Source organism: Trachymyrmex septentrionalis, unplaced genomic scaffold, assembly GCF_001594115.1.
Source record: "Trachymyrmex septentrionalis isolate Tsep2-gDNA-1 unplaced genomic scaffold, Tsep1.0 scaffold60, whole genome shotgun sequence".
Taxonomy (NCBI): Eukaryota; Metazoa; Arthropoda; class Insecta; order Hymenoptera; family Formicidae; genus Trachymyrmex; species Trachymyrmex septentrionalis.
The window spans coordinates 6,846,389-6,869,121 of NW_017305779.1; the positions used below are offsets into that span (position 1 = coordinate 6,846,389).

The 22,733-nt window shown below is 29.9% G+C and overlaps 2 protein-coding genes and 1 pseudogene across 2 annotated transcripts in view; all 3 read left to right on the plus strand.

Moving 5' to 3' along the window:
• LOC108752407 overlaps nt 1-12,776 on the plus strand; it is a 17,382-nt gene extending 4,606 nt beyond the window's left edge. The window contains exons 3-8 of the mRNA XM_018493209.1: nt 2,731-3,516; nt 11,198-11,752; nt 12,004-12,103; nt 12,281-12,391; nt 12,510-12,665; nt 12,723-12,776. Coding sequence (XP_018348711.1) covers nt 2,731-3,516; nt 11,198-11,752; nt 12,004-12,103; nt 12,281-12,391; nt 12,510-12,665; nt 12,723-12,776 — 1,762 coding nt within the window. The remainder of the gene's footprint in view (nt 1-2,730; nt 3,517-11,197; nt 11,753-12,003; nt 12,104-12,280; nt 12,392-12,509; nt 12,666-12,722) is intronic.
• A 900-nt stretch (nt 12,777-13,676) lies between these two features.
• LOC108752538 (odorant receptor 22c-like) lies at nt 13,677-15,314 on the plus strand. Its single transcript, XM_018493390.1, has 5 exons — nt 13,677-14,458; nt 14,569-14,668; nt 14,827-14,937; nt 15,010-15,165; nt 15,261-15,314. Exons 1-5 carry the CDS (start codon nt 13,677-13,679, stop codon nt 15,312-15,314), a joined length of 1,203 nt encoding a protein of 400 aa, XP_018348892.1.
• A 754-nt stretch (nt 15,315-16,068) lies between these two features.
• On the plus strand, nt 16,069-18,835 carry LOC108752408 (annotated as a pseudogene).
• Nucleotides 18,836-22,733: the final 3,898 nt, after the last annotated feature.

Genomic DNA, 22,733 nt, shown 5'->3' on the forward strand with positions numbered 1-22,733 from the left:
TAACAAAATTATGAACTTTTTGTTTTCTTATTTTATTATTTCTAAGTCTAAGTATTAATTGTTATTCTCGGTAATTATATTTTAGTTTTTTACGGCTAGTGCAGCATACCTTGCAGGAAATATATGTGGTGGAATATCTGGTGAACACAATAACTATTTGCCTTTTAGTGTATTTTATGTTAGTGGTTCGTAAGTTGGTTAATTAATGCTAAAATAACGGAATAAATTAAATATTTTTACATAAAATAAAATATTTTAACGTAAAATAAAATAAAAAAAAACAAAAATTTATTAATTTCTCGTAATTAAAAATTTTTATTTGCATTCTAATTTTTATAATAATATATATTTTGGCAACAAATAGTTTTCTCTCTTTCAAATTTTACAGAAGTTAGTCATAATAATAAATTACTTAATATTAATAAACTTATACAAAATACTTATGCATTTATAGGATTGGCAAAATAGGAATATACCAACTTTATGTACTTATTGGTTATGTATTGTAAATGTGACAACTCACATGTTTCTATTTTGCTACACTGGCGAACAACTTACCGGCCAGGTAAGATTTATAGATATTAATGTAGTCCAATTTCTAAAACACAATAATAATAAAATTAGCAATAACAATGTTCCATTACTAAAATAACTTATTATCAAATTATGTGTAATTATACATTCAATTTTAATCAAATCTTGAAAGAGTTAGTACTGCGTGCTAAAATAAGTTTTATATTATATTTTTATAAATATATCATGAAAAAAAGAAACAGGAAACGTGTTGCAATATCCTCTTGAAATAGCAAATGAAATTATGATACAAACACATTTTATGGCCATTGCTACGTGATGATAAATCCAACGATAGGCGGAAAAAGTAGCCATTGCATCCTGTGAGCTCGAATGGTATCGTCTTCCGGACAAAAAAGCGCGTAGCGTTGTATTGCTGATTATTATGTCGAACGCGCCGACCAAAATCTCTGGAAAGTTCATCGATCTCTCTCTCAAAACATTTGGTGATGTAAGTAAATTACATGTTTCTACGAAAGAGTATTTAAGTACGTTGTAGCTTTTTTTAAAGTAAGTCTGTTTGTGTTTTAATTATAGTATAGCGTTAAACGACATCAATATTAATATTTTATATTTACAAATTGCAATAAGACAATTTAGAATCCTTTTTTATAAAATAAGTATCATATCATTTACATATGTCAATTTTATTAAATGTATGTTTGTTACTTGCAATGATGGTAAATATGATTAATTGAAAACAAATCAGACGAGAAAACAGTTGAAAATGTTTTAGGTCATGAAAACAGCGGGGGCGTTTTTTAATATGCTCCGAAATGTCATTGATTGAATCATTAAATTTTAATAGTTGAAATTGTAATATTAGTTGTTTTATACCATTATATTATGTGAATCAATTGCATATATGATTTGAATACAAAACATATATATATTAAATGTAATGTAAAATATTATTTAATTATATACAGAGTGTTCAGTAATGACTGCAATGCGAAAACTGCAAAATGATAAAGGATTTTTTAATATTTAATTTTGTTTTATTGAATAATTCATATCTCATTAAATATTTTTATGAATACATATATTTTATTAGTAATAAGAACATAATTATTAGTAATAAGAAGATAAACATAATCGTTTTCCTAGTTGGTATAAAGTTTAACAAACAAATACGAATACTTTCTTTAGAATACAATTGTCCCTTTCGATAAGCAACTTTCCTTGCAAACTCTACTGTACTTAGTCTCTGTTTTCCATGCAATGATTAAATTCTTATTGCGTGCAAGCTCATATTCTGACTGTGAGTTTACTTCACGATCAATTGTTATTTTCCACCATGAGTCGTGACTCATGAATTAAAACATTAAATAATAAAGAAAATATTTTAGATTATTAAAAAGGAATATATGTATCAAAGCACAATCAAATATTTTAATTACATATTTAAGTTTCAATTATCAAAATTTTAACGTTACATATGTATAACACATATACTGAAACAAAAAATACTAAAGTTTATTAAATATTTGTTTCAATAATACCAACGAAATTTTTACTAAATGTAAACGTATATTTATTTGATTTAAGCATAATTTTTTATTTTGAGTAAATATTTATTTACTGTAAGATAATATTTTGTTAGCTCTATTGAAACAAATATTTATTAAAATTCAGCAAATTTTTTTTTAGTGTATGCATTAATATTTCTAGAAATGTATCTAGTGATACATATGTATCAAATGTAGATTAAATGTGATATAAATATATCTCTTACATACTTAGACATCTTATTATTCTATTGTAAAATATATGTAACGTGAACATAATTTTTATGGCAAATGCGATATTGTGATATAGACAGTACTAAGCTCACGAAACAGGAAAAAACAAAGTTACATATAATAACTTTCTTAGTTACTAGTAAGAGAAGGTTGATGGATAAATATACATTTCGTGGAAGGCAATCTCGACCCTTGATGCGAATGATTCCATTTACAAGCCTTTCTGCTTTTCTTTTTTCTCATGCGACATTAAATCTTTAAAATGCGCAAGCATATGCGCAAGCGACGAGTTGACTTCGCGGTCAGCCTTGTCCTTCAACAACCGATAGCAATTTAGTTCGTACTTAGGTGCATTAAGTGCACGTTACGTGGATGATAAAGCTCGACAGTACCGAAGATTCATTAAAGTTCATAGAGAAATGTCGCAAAATAAGCATCACCAAAACGATATTTTGTACATTACGCAACCAACTCGTAACATTCTGCTCGCACTTGGCGCTTGGCCCTCCATCAATAAAGGAGAATCCATACACTCGAAGGTTCACAATTTCTTGCTAATCTTTATGTCCTACACTCTTCTCTTTTGCGACCTTATACCCGGTATCCTTTACTGGTTGATGAAGGCAACAATGCGCGTTCGACTGCAGATGATCCCTCTTCTCCTTTATGACTTCATGTCCGCCAGTCAATACAGCATCTTCATATCTCGCTATGATCAACTCAAGCGATGCTTGAAGCACGTCGAGGAGGATTGGGAGAATATTCTCAGCGTGGACGCACGAAACATTATGCTGAAATCTGCGAGGACGGGGAAACGTCTAGTTACGATTTGCGCATTTTTCATGTACAGTGGCGTCATTACCTTCCGAGGAATCTTACCGTTGTTCCAGGGAAAGATCATCATTGATCAGAACGTCACGATAAGACGCTTTGCCTGTCCGGGTTACTACTTTTCCCTCGACGTACAAGTCAGCCCCGTTTACGAGACGGTCTTTATAATCCAATTTCTAACAGGATTTATTACAGTTTCGATCGTGACATGTGCATGTGGCCTTACAGCGATTTTTGTAGTACATGCTTGCGGTCAATTAAAAATCTTAATCGGTTTGATGACAGAACTCGTACAGAAAGAATGGCAAGAAGAATGTGAAACAAATAAGAAGCTAGCTGAAATAGTGGAGCATCAAATAAGAGTGCGCAAGTAAGGCAGCAACTTTGCTAACGTTGTTCATAGTTAGCATTTACGGTAAGTCGGGGGAACATGCCATGCCAGGCAAGATGCTATTTAATAATAATTTCCATGTTTATGCATAGATGGTATTAGTGGTATTCTCAGTTTATTCATTTGTAAACCAGGAATGATACGACTAGAACTCGCTTTTCATTTTTATTTAAAAAAATTATGAATTTATCAAGGTAAGTTGATAAAAAGTTCTGTTCTAATCATATTTTACAATATATTTAAAATTTATATTAATCTTTTGTAGACTTGATTTCACAAATACGCAGTGGATTACATTATTTTTTAGCATCAAGAGTAAATTTTATTATATATTAAGTGATTATATTATCAATAGCACGTAGTTGATATAGTCTGATACTATATTTTCTAGTCGTATTGGGTAAGATGCCACAAGGGGCAAGTTGCTTTAAAAACAAAAAATAATGAAGAATAACTTTATCTTCAAACAGAGCTTTCAAGAAGCAAATATTTATTACATTGACTGACACAGAAAATGACGATTATTATGCAATTGGTAAACTTTATTATAATGCTAAAGAAAGATCTAGATATGAGTGAGTAAAGAATTATTGTTGCAAAAAATGCAACAGATGACTCAAAGAAGATCCAAGGGGATGAAAACTGTTTACAGTTTGTAAGAAATAATTATTTTCTTTATTGTAGTTAAAGTGTGTTGCATATTTTTATCTTTTATTTACTATCTAGAGATCGTTTACTTTAAGAAATAACTTTTTATTACTGCTATTAAAAGGAAGATATAATAGTATATATTTTATTTCTCATTTATTACTTAGAGATCGTTTATTTTCAAGAAAAATTATTCTCTATTATTAGAAACTATTCTTTATTGTTGAGAATAATATTTAATAGAATTTTTAATATTTATATATTATATATTATGTTTTATTTAGTGAAAATCAGTTAGGGAATCTTATTATAGATCTCGTAACATCTTACCCAATAGGTTGAGTAAGATGCTACTTAGAAAGGTTTTTATTTTTTTATTGCGAAAAATTCTTACAAGATATTTACATTTCTGTAATTAAACAGCAATAAATAAGACTAATCAAATTTTTTATTGATTTTATTTCCTTTTATATATCGAGAATGGTTGAAAAAATATCTCGATCCAAAGTTAACTATGGCATCTTCCTCCGACTTACCTTATACTAATAAACTTATTACATATTAATAATAATATATGTTATTAATAATAATACTTATTGACAATATTATGCTTGGTAAAAATTTTTATTCTTTCACATTTTATTGATATTTATTTATTTTTCTATTAGTTTAAGTAGCATTAATAGTCATCATTGATAATTACATTTCAGTTTTTTACGATTAGTACAACATACCTTACAGGAAATATATATGCTGGAAATTGTAATAAATACAACAACAATCTGTTTGTTAGTGTATTTTATGTTAATGGTTCGTAAGTTTGCCAATTAATTTTAATAACAGAACAAATTAAATATTTTTGCATATTAAAATGAAAAATTGAAAAAATAAAAATTCGATAATTATTCACAATTTAGAATTTTTTACTTGATTTTAAATTCTCATAATAATGTATATTTTTTATTGACAAAATATAGTTATTTCAAATTTTATATATATTTTATAGTTAATCAGTAATTATTCAATAATAATATGATTACCACATAAAGCATTTATATTTGTAGGACTGGCAAACTAGGAATATAGGAACTCTATGCTCATATTTGATAAGCATTATAAATGTAATAATTCACATGTTTCTATTTTGTTATACTGGTGAACAGCTTACCGGCCAAGTAAGTCTCACGAATATTAATGTGTCCATTTTTTAAAACACAAGTAATAATAATGAAAATAGCAATAATATGTTCCATAATTACAATAATTTATTTTTATATTATTTGCAATTAAAACTGCAAATTCAATTTTACTTAAATTAAAAATTTTGAAAGAGTTACTATTGCATGCTAAAATAAGTTTTATAAATATCTTCATGATTATATCGTGAAAAAGAAATACAGGGAACGTGTTGCAATATCTTTGAAATAGCAAATGAAATTATGATACAAACCCATTTTATGGCCATTGCTACGTGATGATAAATTCAACGATAGGCGGAAAAGGTAGCTATTACATCTTGCATGCTCGAGTGGTATCGTCTTCCGGACAAAAAAGCGCGTAGCGTTGTATTGCTGATTATTATGTCTAACATGCCGACAAAGATCTCTGCTGGACAGTTCGTCGATCTCTCGCTCAAAACATTTGGTAATGTAAGTAAAAATTAATTTTAAATTAATTCTATTATTTCCATAAAAGACTGTCTAAATATATTGAAATTTTACATAAAATATACTTAATAAAAAATATATTGCTATTTATATTTTTATATTAATTATAATATAAATTTACGATATAAATATTAACATTTTAAATCCATGAGTAGTTAGATAGTTGAGATGAAATCTTTTTTTATAAAATAAATATTGTATTTGTATAAGTCAACTTATTAAATATATACTTGATGTTTGCAATTACGGTAAATATGGTTAATTAAAAATTACAGGAAAATATAATTGTAAATGTTTTAGGTCATAAAAACAGCTGGGACATATTTTAATATGCTCCGAAGTGTAATCGATTAAATCATTAAATTCTATTAGTTGAAATTATAATGTTAATTGTTCGATCCACCATATGAATCTATTGGATGAGTAAAATACAAAACCATAAAAACAACAATCTAAATGTAATATAAAATATCATTTAAATATATATATATTTGATTATATTTCAATGAACAATTCATATAATTTTATACATTCACAAATGTGTTTATTACGTACATTTATTTGTACTGAGAATTTTACTTACTTTCCTCATAAATTTTATTACTGTAGTATCTCTGTTACTGATAATTATTATCAATCATTAAAATCCCTTTTCAATTTCTGTCTCTTATTATGCTATATCTATTTCGCAACCCTATTTTAATTAATTTTTTGCTATATTTAGTATATGTATTTTAAATGTTTTCCGTACTCTATATTATAAGTCTATTCTATATTGTAGATCTACAATTATGACAATAGTTGATAATAATTATTATCAATTATTGTTAACGTAGATTAATGTGATGTAAATATGTATCATATATACTTACGATTTTATTATCCTATAGAATGTAGAAATGCGTAATATAGAAATCATTTTAGTGTCAGATATGATATTGTGACTGAAATAATACCAAGTCTATGAGACAGGAAGAAGAGTAATATCTGATAACTTTTTTAGTTGCTACAGTAAGGAAGGTTAATGGAAAATACATTTTATGGCATGCAATCTCGACTCTTGCAAACGGCTCCATTTACAAGTTTTTTTGCTTTTATTCTCTCTTCATACGACAGTTAAATCTTTAAAATGCGCAAGCATGTGCGCGAGCGACGAGTTGACGACTTTGCGGTCAGCGTCGTTCTTCGACGGTCGGTGTCTCGGTGGCATTCAGTTAGCGCGCAGGCATTATATTAAGTGCATAAAGTGGATAAAGCTCGAAAGTATAACCGTAGAATATTCGTCGAAATCTAAAGAAATGCTGCGAAATGAACATTATCAATATGATATTTTGTATGTCATGCAACCAATTCGCAATTTGTTGCTCGCGCTCGGCGCTTGGCCCTCCATCAGAAAAGAAAGATCTGTATACCAGAAGGCTTACAATCTTTTGCTAATTTGTATATCTTACACTCTTCTCTTTTGCGACTTTGTGCCCAGTATCCTTTACTGGTTTATAGAAGCAACGTCGCGCATTCGACTGCAAATGATTCCTTTTCTTCTTTACGATTTTATGTCCGTTAGTCAATATGGCATCTTCATATCTCGCTATGATCAACTCAAGAGGTGTTTGATGCACGTTGAGGAGGATTGGGAGAACGTTCTCAATGTGGATTCACGAAATATTATGCTAAAATCCGCGAGAATGGGAAAGCGTCTGATTACGATCTGTGGAATTTTCATGTATAGTGCTGTCATTACCTTCCGAACAATCCTACCGTTGTTCCAGGGAAAGATTATCACCGATCAGAACATCACGATAAGACACTTCTCCTGTCCGGGTTACTTCTTTTCCCTCGATGTGCAAGTCACTCCTGTTTACGAGACAATCTTTATAATCCAGTTTGTAATAGGATTTATTCCAGTTTCGATTGTGACAAGTGCATGCGGTCTCACGGCGATTTTTGTGGAACATGCGTGCGGCCAATTGAAAATCTTGATCAGTTTAATGACAGCACTCGTACAATGGCAAGAGGAACATGAAATGAATACAAAGCTAGCTGAAATAGTGAATCATCAAATGAGAGTGCGAAAGTAAGCCCACTTACTAACATATTATTCACGCTGATAGTATAGCACTTATACGTTTTATTACGCGTACTTATTATCATAATATTTATTAACAATGTCATGGTAAATATTAGCTTTCTATTCTTTCACATTTTATTGATATTTATTTTTTTCTATTAAATCAAATTAATTATTATTATCGATAATTGCATTTCAGTTTTTTACGATTGGTACAACATACCTTGCAAGAAGTATATATACTGGAAATTGCAGTAAACACGGCGTCACTCTGTATTTTAGTATATTTTATGTTAGTGGTTCGTAAGTTTGTCAATTTATTTTAATAACGGAATAAATCAAATATTTTGGCATATTGCAAAATGACAAATAGGAAAAAAACAAAAATTCGATAATTATTCACAGTTTAGAACTTTCTTATCTGAACTCAAACTTTAAATTCTTATAAAAATGTATGTTTTGTTAACAAATAGTCATTTCAGATTTTACAGTAATAATTTAACAATATAATTACATGAAGCACTTATATTTGCAGGACTGGGAAAATAGGAATATAGCAACTGTATGCACTTACTGCATAAGCATTACAAATGTGATAATTCACACGTTTCTATTTTGTTACACCGGTGAACAGCTTACTAGTCAGGTAAGTTTCACGGAAATTAACGTGATCAGTTTTTAGAACATAAATAGTAATAATGAAAATAACAATAATAACATTTTATGATTAAAATAATTTATTTTCAAATTATTTGCAATTAAAATTGTAAATTGCAAATATGCAATTTTACATAAATCTTATGACAATTTCTACGTGTAAAATGAGTTATACATATAAATATCTTTATAAATATATCGTAAAAGAAACATATGAAACATATTGCAATATTTTTGAAGTAGCAAATAAAAATTTGATAAAAACAAATTTTTTTAATAATCCAATGATAGGCAGAAAAGGTAGCCATTGCTTCTTGCGAGCTTGAGTGGTTTCGTCTTCCGTACAAAAAAGCGCGTAGCGTCATATTACTGATTCGTATGTCTAACGCGCCGTCAAAGATCTCCGCTGGAATATTTGTCGATCTCTCGCTCAAGACATTTGGTAATGTAAGTAAAATATCTTTGAATTAATTTTATTATTCCTACAAGACTGTCTAAATATTTGATATTTGTAATGCAAACTTCATTAAGCATATAAGCCATTTGTCTTTTTGCCTTAATTATATAGCGTTAAACGATATCAATGTTATGTTTTCTGCTCATTAATAGCAATAGATAATTAAGGTAAAATTATTTTTTATAAAATAAGTATCATATTATTTGCATGTCAATTTTATATCAATTTATATGCCAATTTTATTTGACATATTCTTGTTATTTGTATTATAATAACATTAAATATGATTAATTGAAAATAAATTAGAGGAGAAAACAACTGAAAATGTTTTAGATTATGAAAACAGCTGGGACATATTTTAATATGATTCGAAATGTAATCGACTGAATTATTAAATTTTTAAATTATAACGTTAATTGTGCTCGACATATTCATCATATAGTATGAATTAATCAATTGTATATAAATACAAAATCAAACACAAAATCATATTGCAACATAATACAAAATATTATTTAAATGTATGTATTTAATTATATTTCATTAAAAAATTCACAAATATTATGTAAAGCATTCATTAACACGTATTAATATGTACTTTTATTTGTATTAAGAATAATCACATACCAGTTACTTTTTCCATAAAATTAAAGAATTGATATTAATTGATAGTAATTGATATTAGTTGAATTATACAAATCAGGATATTCAATATATACGAAAACTAAAATTATTTCTTCCTTATCAGCATTACGTTGTTATCGCAAGTTACAAAGACATAAAGATAAACATGATCTTTTTCCTAGTTAGTACGAAGTCCGATAAATGAGTAAGGATACTTTTCTTAGAAAACGCTTGTCCCTCTCAATAAGCAACTTTCCTCAGAAATCCTATTGTTATAGCCCTTGCTTTCCACGTATCGTTTAAATTCTAATAAACGCAAACACATGCAAGATCTGATTGTAAGTGTTTGCGTCGCAATCAATCGTTTGATTATCAATCGAAATTCATGAAATAAAATATTAAGGCCCGTATTCAAAACACGCTTTTATCAATAAATGTGTGCTTTTATTTCTGAAGTAATTCTGTAATATATATAAATATATGTTAAATATGCGTTAACTTATTCTTATAAACACATTATAAATATGTTTAAAGAGTAAACATTTTAAATTATGAAAACAGCTGCATGTTTTATAATATGCATCAAAGTATATAATCCAGTATTTCAATTAAATATTTCGATTCTAATTTTAATGCTATGTATATGTTATATATATATGTGCATTTTAAGAAATAGTAACATGTATCAAATATAAATTCGTATCATAAAATATTTCTTTGCTCGTATTCAAAAAAATTATCTCATTGGATCAATAACAATTTCTTTGAAAATAAGATATTGTACAGTATCTCATTTTCAAAGAAATTTTCATTGATCCAAACAAAAAATTTTTTTAATACCAGTAAAGAAATATTTCTTCAAAATTAAGATTTTTTTCAGTGTATATACTTTACCATTTGATTATTATCTTGCGTCATCATATTGCAAATACGACTGAGACAATACCAAGTTTACAAAAGAGAAAGAAACGGAGTTATACGTACATAATAACTTTTCTGGTTATTATAGTTAGGGAAGGTTGATGATAAAAAGTACAATTTATAGGAAGCAATTCTCCTCGATCCTTAGTAACTTCTAAACTTTATTCATTTTGTGCTTACTCGAGAATTCCAAGAGCATCTCATTATCTATTTGTGAGCAGTTGTTCAGAACGCAAGCGCGTACCAAGTTATCCTCTGACTGGAAGGTAGCTCGCTGTGATCAGTGACGAAAGAAGACTCTTCTGGTCGTTTTCGCGAGTTGTACTACATTCTGTACAACACAAAGTCATAACGTCATAAAATCGCTCTTATAAAAAAATACGATATAATCACATTAGAAATGTATCCAAATGAAAATTATGTGAACGACATAAAATACACTATACAACTAAATCGCGTTATTTGCCGTCTATTAGGTATCTGGCCAGAGACAGAATCTTCGTTTCTTGAACATTTAAAAAGGATCTCACTAATATCAGGCTGCTACTTTCTCCTCGGTTGCGAACTAATCCCGACAATCTTGTACATAGTATTTGTAGAAAAACGAACCCGCATCAGATTGAAACTTATTTCGTCTGTAATGTTCACGATACTGGCGGTCCTCAAGTACAGCAGTTTGGTGCTTAGCAAAAATCAAGTAAGAAAATGCCTAACACGAATGAAGGACGATTGGCGAAATGTCATAAGTATCAGTGCTCGTAATTCCATGATTCATAAAGCCAAGACTGCAAGAAGTTTGCTCATTCTGTGCGGCATATTTATGTACATATCCGGCTTATATTTTCGTACAATTGTGCCGTTAAGCAAGGGAAAAACCATCACCAATCAGAACGTCACAATTAGGCATTTGCCATGCCCGAGTTATTTTGTTCTATTTAACGGGCAAATCAGTCCAGCGTACGAAATCATGTTCTTTATACAGTTCTTCTCCGGATTCATCAAGTATACCATCACAGTGGTGATTTGCAGCCTCGCCGCTCTCTTCGTTATGCATATATGTGGGCAGCTTGAAATATTGATGACGTTAATAAACAGTCTCATAAACGAAACAGAAGAAAAGAATTTAGATAAAAAGCTGGCCTTCACTGTGGAGCATCAGATAAAGATGCGAAAGTAAGTCTTATTTATTTTGTATCAATCACATTCTTATATTTGTATCTATTTTTACATTCTCATATTTGTATCGAGATGATCATCTGTTAAATAAAACATATCCGTTAAATAGAACAAAATAATTGAATTTCACATAAAGTTAATACATCACATTAATATATTGTGTTTTGTTTTGCTTTATTATTAAATTTTTTTTTAATATAACAGGTTAAAAGATTTTCTAATAAAAATTTGTACGCGTCCCTTTGTAGTTTCTTACGATTGGTGCAAAGTACTTTACAATATACAAGCTTATTAGAAGTGATGGGATGTACGATTATTGTATGTCTTCTAGGACACGATGTCATCACGGTGCGCTTAAATAATTATGCAGTGATAACAGTTCGCACAATTTTAAACATAGACGCTATTTTATTACATTTAAAACATATTCCGCGCGCGCGCGCGCGCGAGTGTGTGTGTGTGTGTGTGTGTGTATCTGTGTCTGTGTGTGTACAAAATAAACAAATATAATTATCAATCTTGCAGGAATGGGAAGATCAAAATGTTATATCTATGTGCTCCTATCTCATTCTGCTCACATCAATTGGATTCAATATTTATATCTTTTGTTTTATCGGTGAACAACTTTTCATAGAGGTATCGTATTATATAAATCCATATAACGCGTTTAATAAGTAATAAGATAGAAAATATATTGGATATTTTTCTTTTTGATTTTTATTTTATACCCTGTAACTTGTTTTACTGAAATTAGGGAGAGAAATTAGCATTAACAGTATGTACATTGGCTTGGTACCGTCTTCCGAATGCGAAAGCACGAGCACTGATATTAGTTATAGCCACGTCGATTGTCCCGGCAAAACTAAAAGCCGGAAAGTTCTTCGATCTGTCCATCAGAACTTTCGGTGATGTAAGTAACGGATTTACTTATAAAAAATGATTAATGAAAATGTGTACTATATTCCAGGTGGTTAAAACGGCTGTGACATATCTTAATTTTATTCGAAAAATGATGGAATAATAACCCTTTATACAAAAATGTTTGATTGTATTTTTTTGTAGACGTAGACATATAACGTCATTTAGTAGAACATTAATTATTAGTAGAAATATTAATATAAAGATAAAAGTATACAACAAAAAAATTACATAATACAAATTTTCTCTTATCAAACATTTACTCAGAAAATAAAATATTTTGCGAAATATAGATCTCGATTCAAATATACTTTGCTCATACAATAATGTATCATATCATTATGTATAGATTTGATCATTTTTACTTCCTGTTTGAGTTAGAGATCATCTAAATAATTGTAGAAAACTATTACAAAATTTTTATTCAATTATCTTATTGTTAATCTGTAAAGAAGAACAAGTAATGCAATAATGAGAGGTAAACAATGTATCAGACATTTCTATTTGATCTTTATAATCTATTAATAAACTATTTGACGTCTATAATACTAAGAAAAGAAATTAGCATTAATATGACTTTTTATACCTTTTACAATCATTTATAATTGTTGTTCGAATCCTTACTTTGTTTCTTACCTTCCATGACAAAATATTTTATTGAACACGAAATGATGAACGTACCGTTAAAAGATCAATAGAACATCTGTAGTTTTCCTTTGTGTGCTCGCTATTTTTTTTTCCCTATTTTCTCGTGTGCCTTCTAAAGTCGCTAGACTTCCCGTCACGGTAAATGCTTCCTCGAACGTCCCCAACAATAACTTGCACAACTTTCTCGTGATTTACAAGAGGGAAAAGATTGTAACAATCGTTGTACCTATCAGTCCCTCACTTCTTCCGCTCTCATTGAAGACGCAAGCGCATCACCATTTGCATTTTTACTTCATGACGGTACGTCCGATCAGTTCTTCGTCGACGACGTCAAGATCAAGTAGATTTTAAAGTTATGAACGTGAATATCCTTCATCGTGACAATATCAAACGCACTGTGAATGTTACGCGTGGTGTTCTAAACCTGATCGGCTTATGGCCATTGCCTGGAAATTCATCTACTCTTAGAATTATCCAGGCAAAGATGCTCAGGATTCTGTCTCAGGTCCTACTCTACTTCATTTTTGTGCCGGGCGTACTTAAGATGTTCCTCAAGGAATCAAATGCGCGTCGGCGTATCAAGATGATTGGTCCTATGTGCAACTGCTTGATGGCGGTGCTAAAGCATACGTTGTTAATTTACCGAAGTGATCGAATCAAAGATTGCATCGAGCACATAGAAAAAGATTGGAATAAAGCAAGTCTGATTGGAGACCGCAGAATCATGATAAGCAATTCAAAAATTGGACGCAGCCTTGCGATCCTCTGCGTAGCCTTCGTATATGGCAGCGGATTTTCATATCGCACAATCGTGCCATTATCTCGCGGAGTCATCGTCACGCCGCAAAATGTGACAATCAGACCGATGGGATTCGATGGTTATTATGTATACGTCGATCCACAGAAGACGCCAGCTTACGAGATTATCTTTTCAATCCAGTTTCTCTCCGGGTTTGTGCAATATTCGGCAACCAGCGGAACCTATAGCTTGGCAGCTCTTCTGGTGTTGCATGCCTGTGGTCAATTAAAAATTCTCATCACTAGAATGGAAGATCTCACGCAGGCTAAGTACTTCTCTGATAAATATGCCAATGGGAAATTGGCATCTGTCGTGAGACAACATATCCGGATAAAAAGGTAACGTTATTACACTAATGATGTTGCTTGCGAGAAAATTTTATAATTATTATTTTATAAATATAAAAAAAAATTACTGAGAATAAAATATTATTATTAATGCAATCTAGTTTTTTAAGCAAGGTAGAAGAAATTTTGCAATATATATGTTTGGTGGAAGTAGTCGGGTGTACGTTCATCTTGTGTCTTCTTGGATATTATATAATAATGGTACACAAAAAATTATAAATTTAATATAACTAAAATATATTTTTTATATTAAATCATATAATTTTATTATAATTTTTATATTATTAACATAATTTAAATATATCTTTATATTAAAAGAAATTAATTAATAGAAATCATTTTTTATATTCATTTTACAGGAATGGGAAAATAATGATGCAGTATCTATGCTAACGTATACTATACTTCTTTTAACATTTATTTTTAATATCTTCATACTATGTTTCATCGGTGAGCTTCTCACGGATCAGGTATTGATCGATAATTGTTAATTTATCATATTGGTAAGACTCACTGATATCTATTATGTTATCCCATTATAGAGCACGAAGATGTACATCACTTTTTGTACTCTCGACTGGTATCGAATTCCACACAAAACTGCTCGCGGTCTCGTTTTGATAATCGCGATGTCTAGTATTCCCATTAAAATCACCGCGGGAAAATTTATGGATCTATCTTTAAATAGTTTCGGTGCTGTAAGTGCGCTTCAAATATTTTGTTAAAATGCTATGGTTTTTTAATTACTACAAACAAGTAAACCATTGGAAATGTAATTATATATTTTTTTTAGATTATGCGAACATCGGTGGCATATCTGAATATATTACGCACAACCAGTATTTAAAACAGTAGTTCATTAGATAAAAAAATTAAGTTTTATATGTAAAAAAATATAGATTTGAAATCTACAGATTTCAGCTAAATGAAAATAGCATTATTAATATCATAAATTAACGCAAGCATAAATTTTCTTAACCTTTTATCATTATATTCCTCTGTGTTGAAAACGGAATGTATAATCTTTATACATTTACATATATACACTTCTGTACTTATGATATTATTACATCGCGTTTACAACTTACTAAATGTATTTTTATATCAATTCTTTACTGTGAAGGTAATGTACTTTTAGAATATAGTATTACAATATTTTTTTGTACTTACATGACATTCTGTTGACGTACACAGTACTATGCAGCACATAAAACGACACTTGACTTTACTCTTTCACATTCGTGAATTTAAATTTTACAATGTCATGCATCACATGGAGAACCTTCTCTTTACCCGTCAATATTGCGTTTATTCGATAATTTTGTCAACCCCTTTCGTATAACCCCGTCATTATGCGCAGACGTTTAATGCACGCAAGCGCGCTTTACATTTTCTGTTCTTACTACAGAAAGGGAGACTATCTATCAACACATATATCCAGTAATGTTATAACGTTTAGTCTCGCTTAACCATCTGTCACTAAACCCTACAACATTAACAGAAATTCTTAATGTCTGGAAAATAACAATATAAACTTAAAATTTGCGGTCGACAATTCAATTAGTCGTGAAAAAAAGAAAAACTATTGAGTGAAGCTAATAATGAAAAACTCATTAACGACGAGCAAACACGATAACGATTTCAATTACGCCGTACAAGTGACTCGTATTATTCTGCGATCAATCGGCGCGTGGCCGAATTCTAATTACGCTTCCAACATGGAAAGAATTGCGACCCGTTTCCAAATCGTCATTTGTCACTTTTTATTCGGATTTATCATTGTGCCGGGTCTTCTACAAGTATTTTTAAAAGAACTCGAATTCAAACGTAGAGTCAGACTGCTTGCGCCAATAGTAAATGCTTCGATGAGTTGGATAAACTATTTCATGATACTGAACCACGCAAAAGAGATTCAATCATGCCTGAATCGGGTGCATCAGGATTGGAGCGATACGGTCAATGAAAGCGATCGGAAAGCGATGCTGTCTACAGCGAGAGTAGGCCGAAAATTCGTGATTTTTTCTGCCGTTTTCATGTATACCGGCGGACTATGTTATCGACTACTCATGCCAATTTTGAAGGGTCGTATGCTCACACCGGAGAACATCACCGTGAGAGCGCTGGCAATGCCGAGTTACTTCATTAAGTTCAATGGACAAGTGTCACCAGCGTACGAGATCGTCTTTACTCTGCAAGCCTTTGCAGGATTAATTACCTATTCGACAAGAATCGGTGCGGCCGGCTTGGCTGCATTTTTCATCATGCACGTTTGTGGACAATTAAGCGTTATAATGGGCAAACTTCAGAATCTCGACAACATATCGAATTCTAACGATGAAGCTGTCGCGATATTGTTGGCTAATATTGTACAGCATCAAATAAAAGTGAAAAGGTGAGTCTACAAAAATATGTGAGAAGGGGAAGTGTTATCTAAACGATTTATTTTGTCAAATAAATAATTACAAATTGTAGTTGATGTAAGTAATCAAATTAGCATATTATTATTGCAGTTATGTTCTATCGTATTCTATATTAAAAATATATCGAGATGCTTAATTAAAATTATAAAAATTAAACTAATTAATACATTATAATTTTATTATAGTTATTAAACAAACATTAAACTATAATTTTATTTAAATATAAATACTTTAATATATTAAATATATTACATCATTTATTAAATATATTTTATTATAGTGTAATACTTTAAATACAAAATTGAATAAATTATTAAATAAACAAATTGTTTATTTACAGTTTTCTAGTACAAATAGAGGCAACTATGCGATATGTATGGTTAGTGGAAATAATGGGCTCTAGTCTACTCTTATGCCTTTCAGGGTATTATTCTATTATGGTAATAACAATGAATTTTTTCGGAAAAGCTTTTATTCAGGCGTAATAATTTGACAATTAATATTTACATGAAAATTAAGACTGATAGTATTTAAATCAAATTAAAAATTCAAAAGAATTAAAAATAAATTATATCATAAACTTCGTGTATTGTGATTGTTAATCTCATAGGAATGGCAAAATAATGATTCAACGGCTATGTTAACTCACTCTGTGATGTTTACATCTTTCGTCTTATCCATTTTTACCTATTGTTATGTGGGTCAACGATTGACAGATCAGGTAGCAAGTATTCATATTTACTTGCAATAAGTTAGGCACCAACATTTTTATAAACATTTTTTTTTTAATATATACTTACTTAATTATAACAGAGCATCAAGGTTGGATTAATGACATCCACGACAAATTGGTATCATCTTCAATACAGAAGAGCCCGTTCTTTAATACTAATAATGGCAGTTTCCAATATTCCGGCAAAAATTTCAGCAGGCAGAATGATAGACATATCTCTATCTACTTTTAGTAACGTAAGTATAAAAGCTTGTTTTATTTTATTTGCAAGCAGTGAATTGTTGCCTGTTCCATTTTCACAGATCATTAAAACATCGATGACGTACTTTAATATGCTCCTAAAATTTACATAATTTTGATGAAATAATTATCGTAACAGTACTCGATATTAAACTGTAATTGACACAATCTTCGAAACGAATAACAAGATGAAAGACTAATTTTGTTGTAATCATAATTTTCTCCTTTCACTACTTATAACAACTATCGTAAAAAATCAAACAACTTTTCGATATATTTTACATTCACCTAAGATTTCTAATTTTTTAATTAACTTTTATTAACAAAATTACACGTAAGGTCCTAATTTAAAAAATCAGGTACATCAAGATGTTAAACTTGACTTAATTAATAATTCGCGTAGTTTCGTTGATTCAATATAATTCTCGATCCATGACCTGATAGACATTTGTACTTCTGTTAAAAGCCGTCTCGTATGAATCGATCTTTTTCCATAATTATCTTTTGTCGACAAAAAATTCCGCGCACGCAATCGTTCCAAATTTTAAACTGCGTGACAGAACTACTGTGATAACGGCGATGGTTTACAAATGCGAGAATGTGTATAATACAAATTAAGTTCTGTTGTATTATGCTTTCGTCTGTCAGTTATGATTGTACATCCGTTTCGTAAATAACGTAAGAAGAAAAAGAATAGATTTTCTTCGGTTCATCCATACGCATGCTCTGATCAAACGGATGGATTTACGGAATTTCAATTACGAAGATGATATTAGGTACACTGTGCAGATTGATCATGGGAATATTCGGTGTGTGGACCGAATGTGAACAAATTCAGAAAATGGAAACTTCTCAGAGGATCCCCGCTTACGCGATTATATTTTCGATGCACATGGTGACTGGCGTCGTAATATACGTCATATCGATCATGTCTGCGGCATCACGGCGATATTCATCATACACGATTGCCAATAATTCAAAATGTTGATCATCTTGCTGGAAAACTTGCAAAAAAAAACCAATGATCGAATCGCCCCATTGCTCGAAATTTGACAGTGATTGTCGTGTATCACATAAAAATACGTAAATATAATAAGTAGCTGAATTATTTATTATTCATTTCCTATTGATTCTAAATTTCATTTTAGGTTTACAATTTGTCTCGAAAATTTTATACTAAAATACTATGAATTTCATTTGTGATACTTTTTGAAATCAACTATTTGTTGAAAATTAAATTTAAAAAAACTCTAGGTAAATTTAATTCTTGAATTATTTATTAGCGTTATACAGTTAAAGATTTTTATCAAATATTTTAAATTTAAAAAGTCTAATGTATGTACAATACGAAAAGTAACAGTGATACATGTTCGAATAGTCGCAAATTTTAGATTTTTACATCAGATACATGTTTCCATCAGATAGAAGAAATATGTTGTTTCAAAATATGTTGTTAGAAATATACTTTAATATGTCTTTTAGGATATTACGTGGTAATGGTACGCAACAGCAGTGCAATTGCATTTATTAACAAGCTCCTATAAGAATCACATATTTAAATATATCATGTAAGAATTATTTTTCGACAAATATTTTATATTTAAATATAATTTTTAAAACTATTATTTTATTGATAAATATAATATCATTTTGCGGCAATGTTTCTTTTCATAAATATATACAAATTTTTATAAACACTTATCTGTATAAACGCTTTGTGCTAATAACTTTTATTAATTTTCAGGTGGTTAGAACAGCGATGGCACATTCAAACTTGCTGCGGACAGTTGCTCTGTATTTGAGTGAATACATCATATGCGAACAAATTTGTTATACTATGCTGAATAAGTTTTTGTAATCTTTTTCGAAATCTCAAAATTAGCCTCGGTAGATTCAATTTCATATTTAATCGTCAGATTTTTACTCCGAAATCTGATTTTTTTTCACATATACATATATAAAATATAACTTAAGATTCAATTATTAATATAGTTATTAATAAAATAAATAAATCGTATATGTACGTGTATACATATAACGATATATAATACAAAATAATATTTAAACACCATTAGGATTGCCGCAAACAAAATTCTGTAACAGTAACCGTTTGGCATAAATTTAAACCGATAAGCCAATGAAGATATTGCTTTAGATCTAAGTAATTTAAGAAAAATAGACATAACAAATTTATTTACTGTATAAGTTAAATTTCCGGTTAAGATTTGTGTTAGGGATTAATTTACTGCTATTTTCGTTAGATTACCTAGATTTAAAGCCTTATCGACTCATCAACTTAAGTTCACATCTTAGGGTTATTATTACAGAAATTTTGAATACCGTAGCCGACTTAGAGTCTGTATAGCGAACTACTTCAAAACGCAGTTTCATTTTTTTTCTACTGAATATATTTTTCTTCCTGCCAAATATTGTAAAGACCAAACCACGCGTTTGTTAGCCTGCAAATGACGTTTTTTGTTTCTCCATAATTTTCCATAACGGGATCTAGTCTACCATATATATAACACTGTATTGTCTCCCTCATAGTGTCTACTAACATGACAGCTATTATAAAATGCTCTTTTTAGGAAACGGAACGATTCTTGAAGCACCACGTACTCTTTTTAGATAATCGCTCAAAGTTTCCCGTTATTCGTTTAGAAAATCTATGCGTAGATCCCTTTTTTCTTCTGGATGTACAAAGTGACGCAAGCGCAAATCATGTCGTGACGAGCTTGAAGCTACTACTGCCAGTGTATATCAATCATTTCGATAATGGAGAGTCTGCCTCGATATCTTGATGTTCGTAACAAGACCATACAATCAGAATTATAAGAATGATCTTCAAATCAATTTGCAACTAAATATCTGGATCATGAAAATAATCGGCATGTGACACACTCATTAATTAAGATGTTGTAGTATAACTGTTGAATGTAATCTGCTACATATTACTCACTTTACTCCTAATTTCCAGTAGCGTATACATCGTCCTACGTATCAAGGATTTCTACAATCAATTGAAGCTCGGTAGCGCTCTTACGTTCTTCTTCATAGCCATATTGAAATACAGCGCTTTGCTTTTACGCAGAAATGATATTCGCAAATGTGTCGGTTATATTAAGAGTGACTGAAGAAATGTGAAATACATGGATGAAAGAAGAATCATGCTGGTCGACGCAAACTTTGGCCGTCGGTTGGTTGTCATCTGCAGTGTCCTCATGTACGGCGGTGTTATATTTCGTGGCGCTGTGACTGACTCGCGTGAAAATCAAAGAGCAGAATATCTCACTTATCGCAGGCTGGTCTTTCCAGTTCCCAGTATGATTGTCAATGCTCGTCGTAGTCCAGTAAATTTTTTATTTTATCTAGTTATTTGGCTTTATCGCCCACAACATCATGACCGTATGAAGCCTGGCAGCTCTCCTCGCAATGCATGCATGTGGACAGTTGCAGGTGCTCGTGTTCTGGATAAATTATTTAGTCGATGGTCGAGAGGGCGTCAACGACATCACAAACCAAAGATTAGCTAAGATTACAAATGCGTATCTTGAAGTAAGTATAAACTTCGGACGTATTGAAATATTGCGTATGTATTGTTTGTCAAAAATTGAGATATCAGAAATTAAATTACGTCAATAATTAAGTAATGTTTGCACACGCGTGCGAGTGTGTGTATTTGTGTGTATGCAAAATAAATAAATATAATTATCAATCTTGCAGAAATGGGAAGACCAAAATGTTATATCTATGTGCTCCTATCTTATTCTGCTTACATCAATTGGGTTTCAATATTTATATCTATATTGAGTTCAATATTTATATTAAGTTCAATATTTATATCTTTTGTTTTATTGGTGAACAACTTTTCATAGAGGTATCATATTATATAAATCCATATAACGAATTTAATAAGTAAAGCAGATAATATATCGGATATTTTTTTTTTATTTTTATTTTATATCGTGTAACTTGTTTTACTAAAATTAGAGAGAGAAATTAACAGTATGTACAGTGGCTTTTGATATTGTCTTCCGAAAGCGAAAGCACGAGCACTAATATTAGTTATAGCTACGTCAATTGTCCCAGCAAAATTAAAAGCCGGAAAGTTTTTCGATTTGTCCTTCAGAACTTTCGGTGATGTAAGTAACGGGTTTACTTGTAAAAAATGATTCAAAATGTGTACTATATTCCAGATTGTTAAAATGGCTGTGACATATGAAAAATGATGGAAAATAATCGTTTATATATTTACAAATATTTGATTGTATTTTTTTTTGTAGATAGAGGAACATATAACGTTATTTAGTAGAAACATTAATTATTAGTAGAATTATTAATATAAAGTAAAAGTATACAACAACAAAATTACATAATGCAAATTTACTTTTATTCAAATATTAACTCGGAAAAATAAGATATTTTGCAAAATATAGATCTCGATTCAAATATACTTCGTTCATACAATAACGTATCATATCATTATATATAGATTTGATCATTTTTATTTCCTGTTTGAATTAGAAATCATCTAAATAATTGTAGAAAACTATTACAAAATGTTTATTTAATTATCTTATTGTTATTCTATAAACGGAACGAGTAATGCAATAGTGAGATAAACAATATACTAGACATTTTTTTAAATATCTATTTGATCTTTATAACTTTAAGAATGTGAATAACATCATTAATCAATAATCAATAGTATTTATCATAAATTAACGCAAACATCACTTTTCCGAATCTTTTATCATTATATTCCTTTGTGTTGAAAGGGGAATGTATAATAATTTATACATTTATATATATATATTTTTGTATTTATATTATTATTACATCGCGTTTACAACTTATTAAACGTATTTTTATA

Coding starts and splice junctions, on each gene's coding strand:
- LOC108752538 (XM_018493390.1), top strand. CDS start 13,677: ATGAACGTGAATATCCTTCATCGTGACAATATCAAACGCACTGTGAAT. Junction 14,938..15,009: donor GTGAGCTTCTCACGGATCAG/GTATTGATCGAT, acceptor ATCCCATTATAG/AGCACGAAGATGTACATCAC. Junction 15,166..15,260: donor CTTTAAATAGTTTCGGTGCT/GTAAGTGCGCTT, acceptor TATTTTTTTTAG/ATTATGCGAACATCGGTGGC.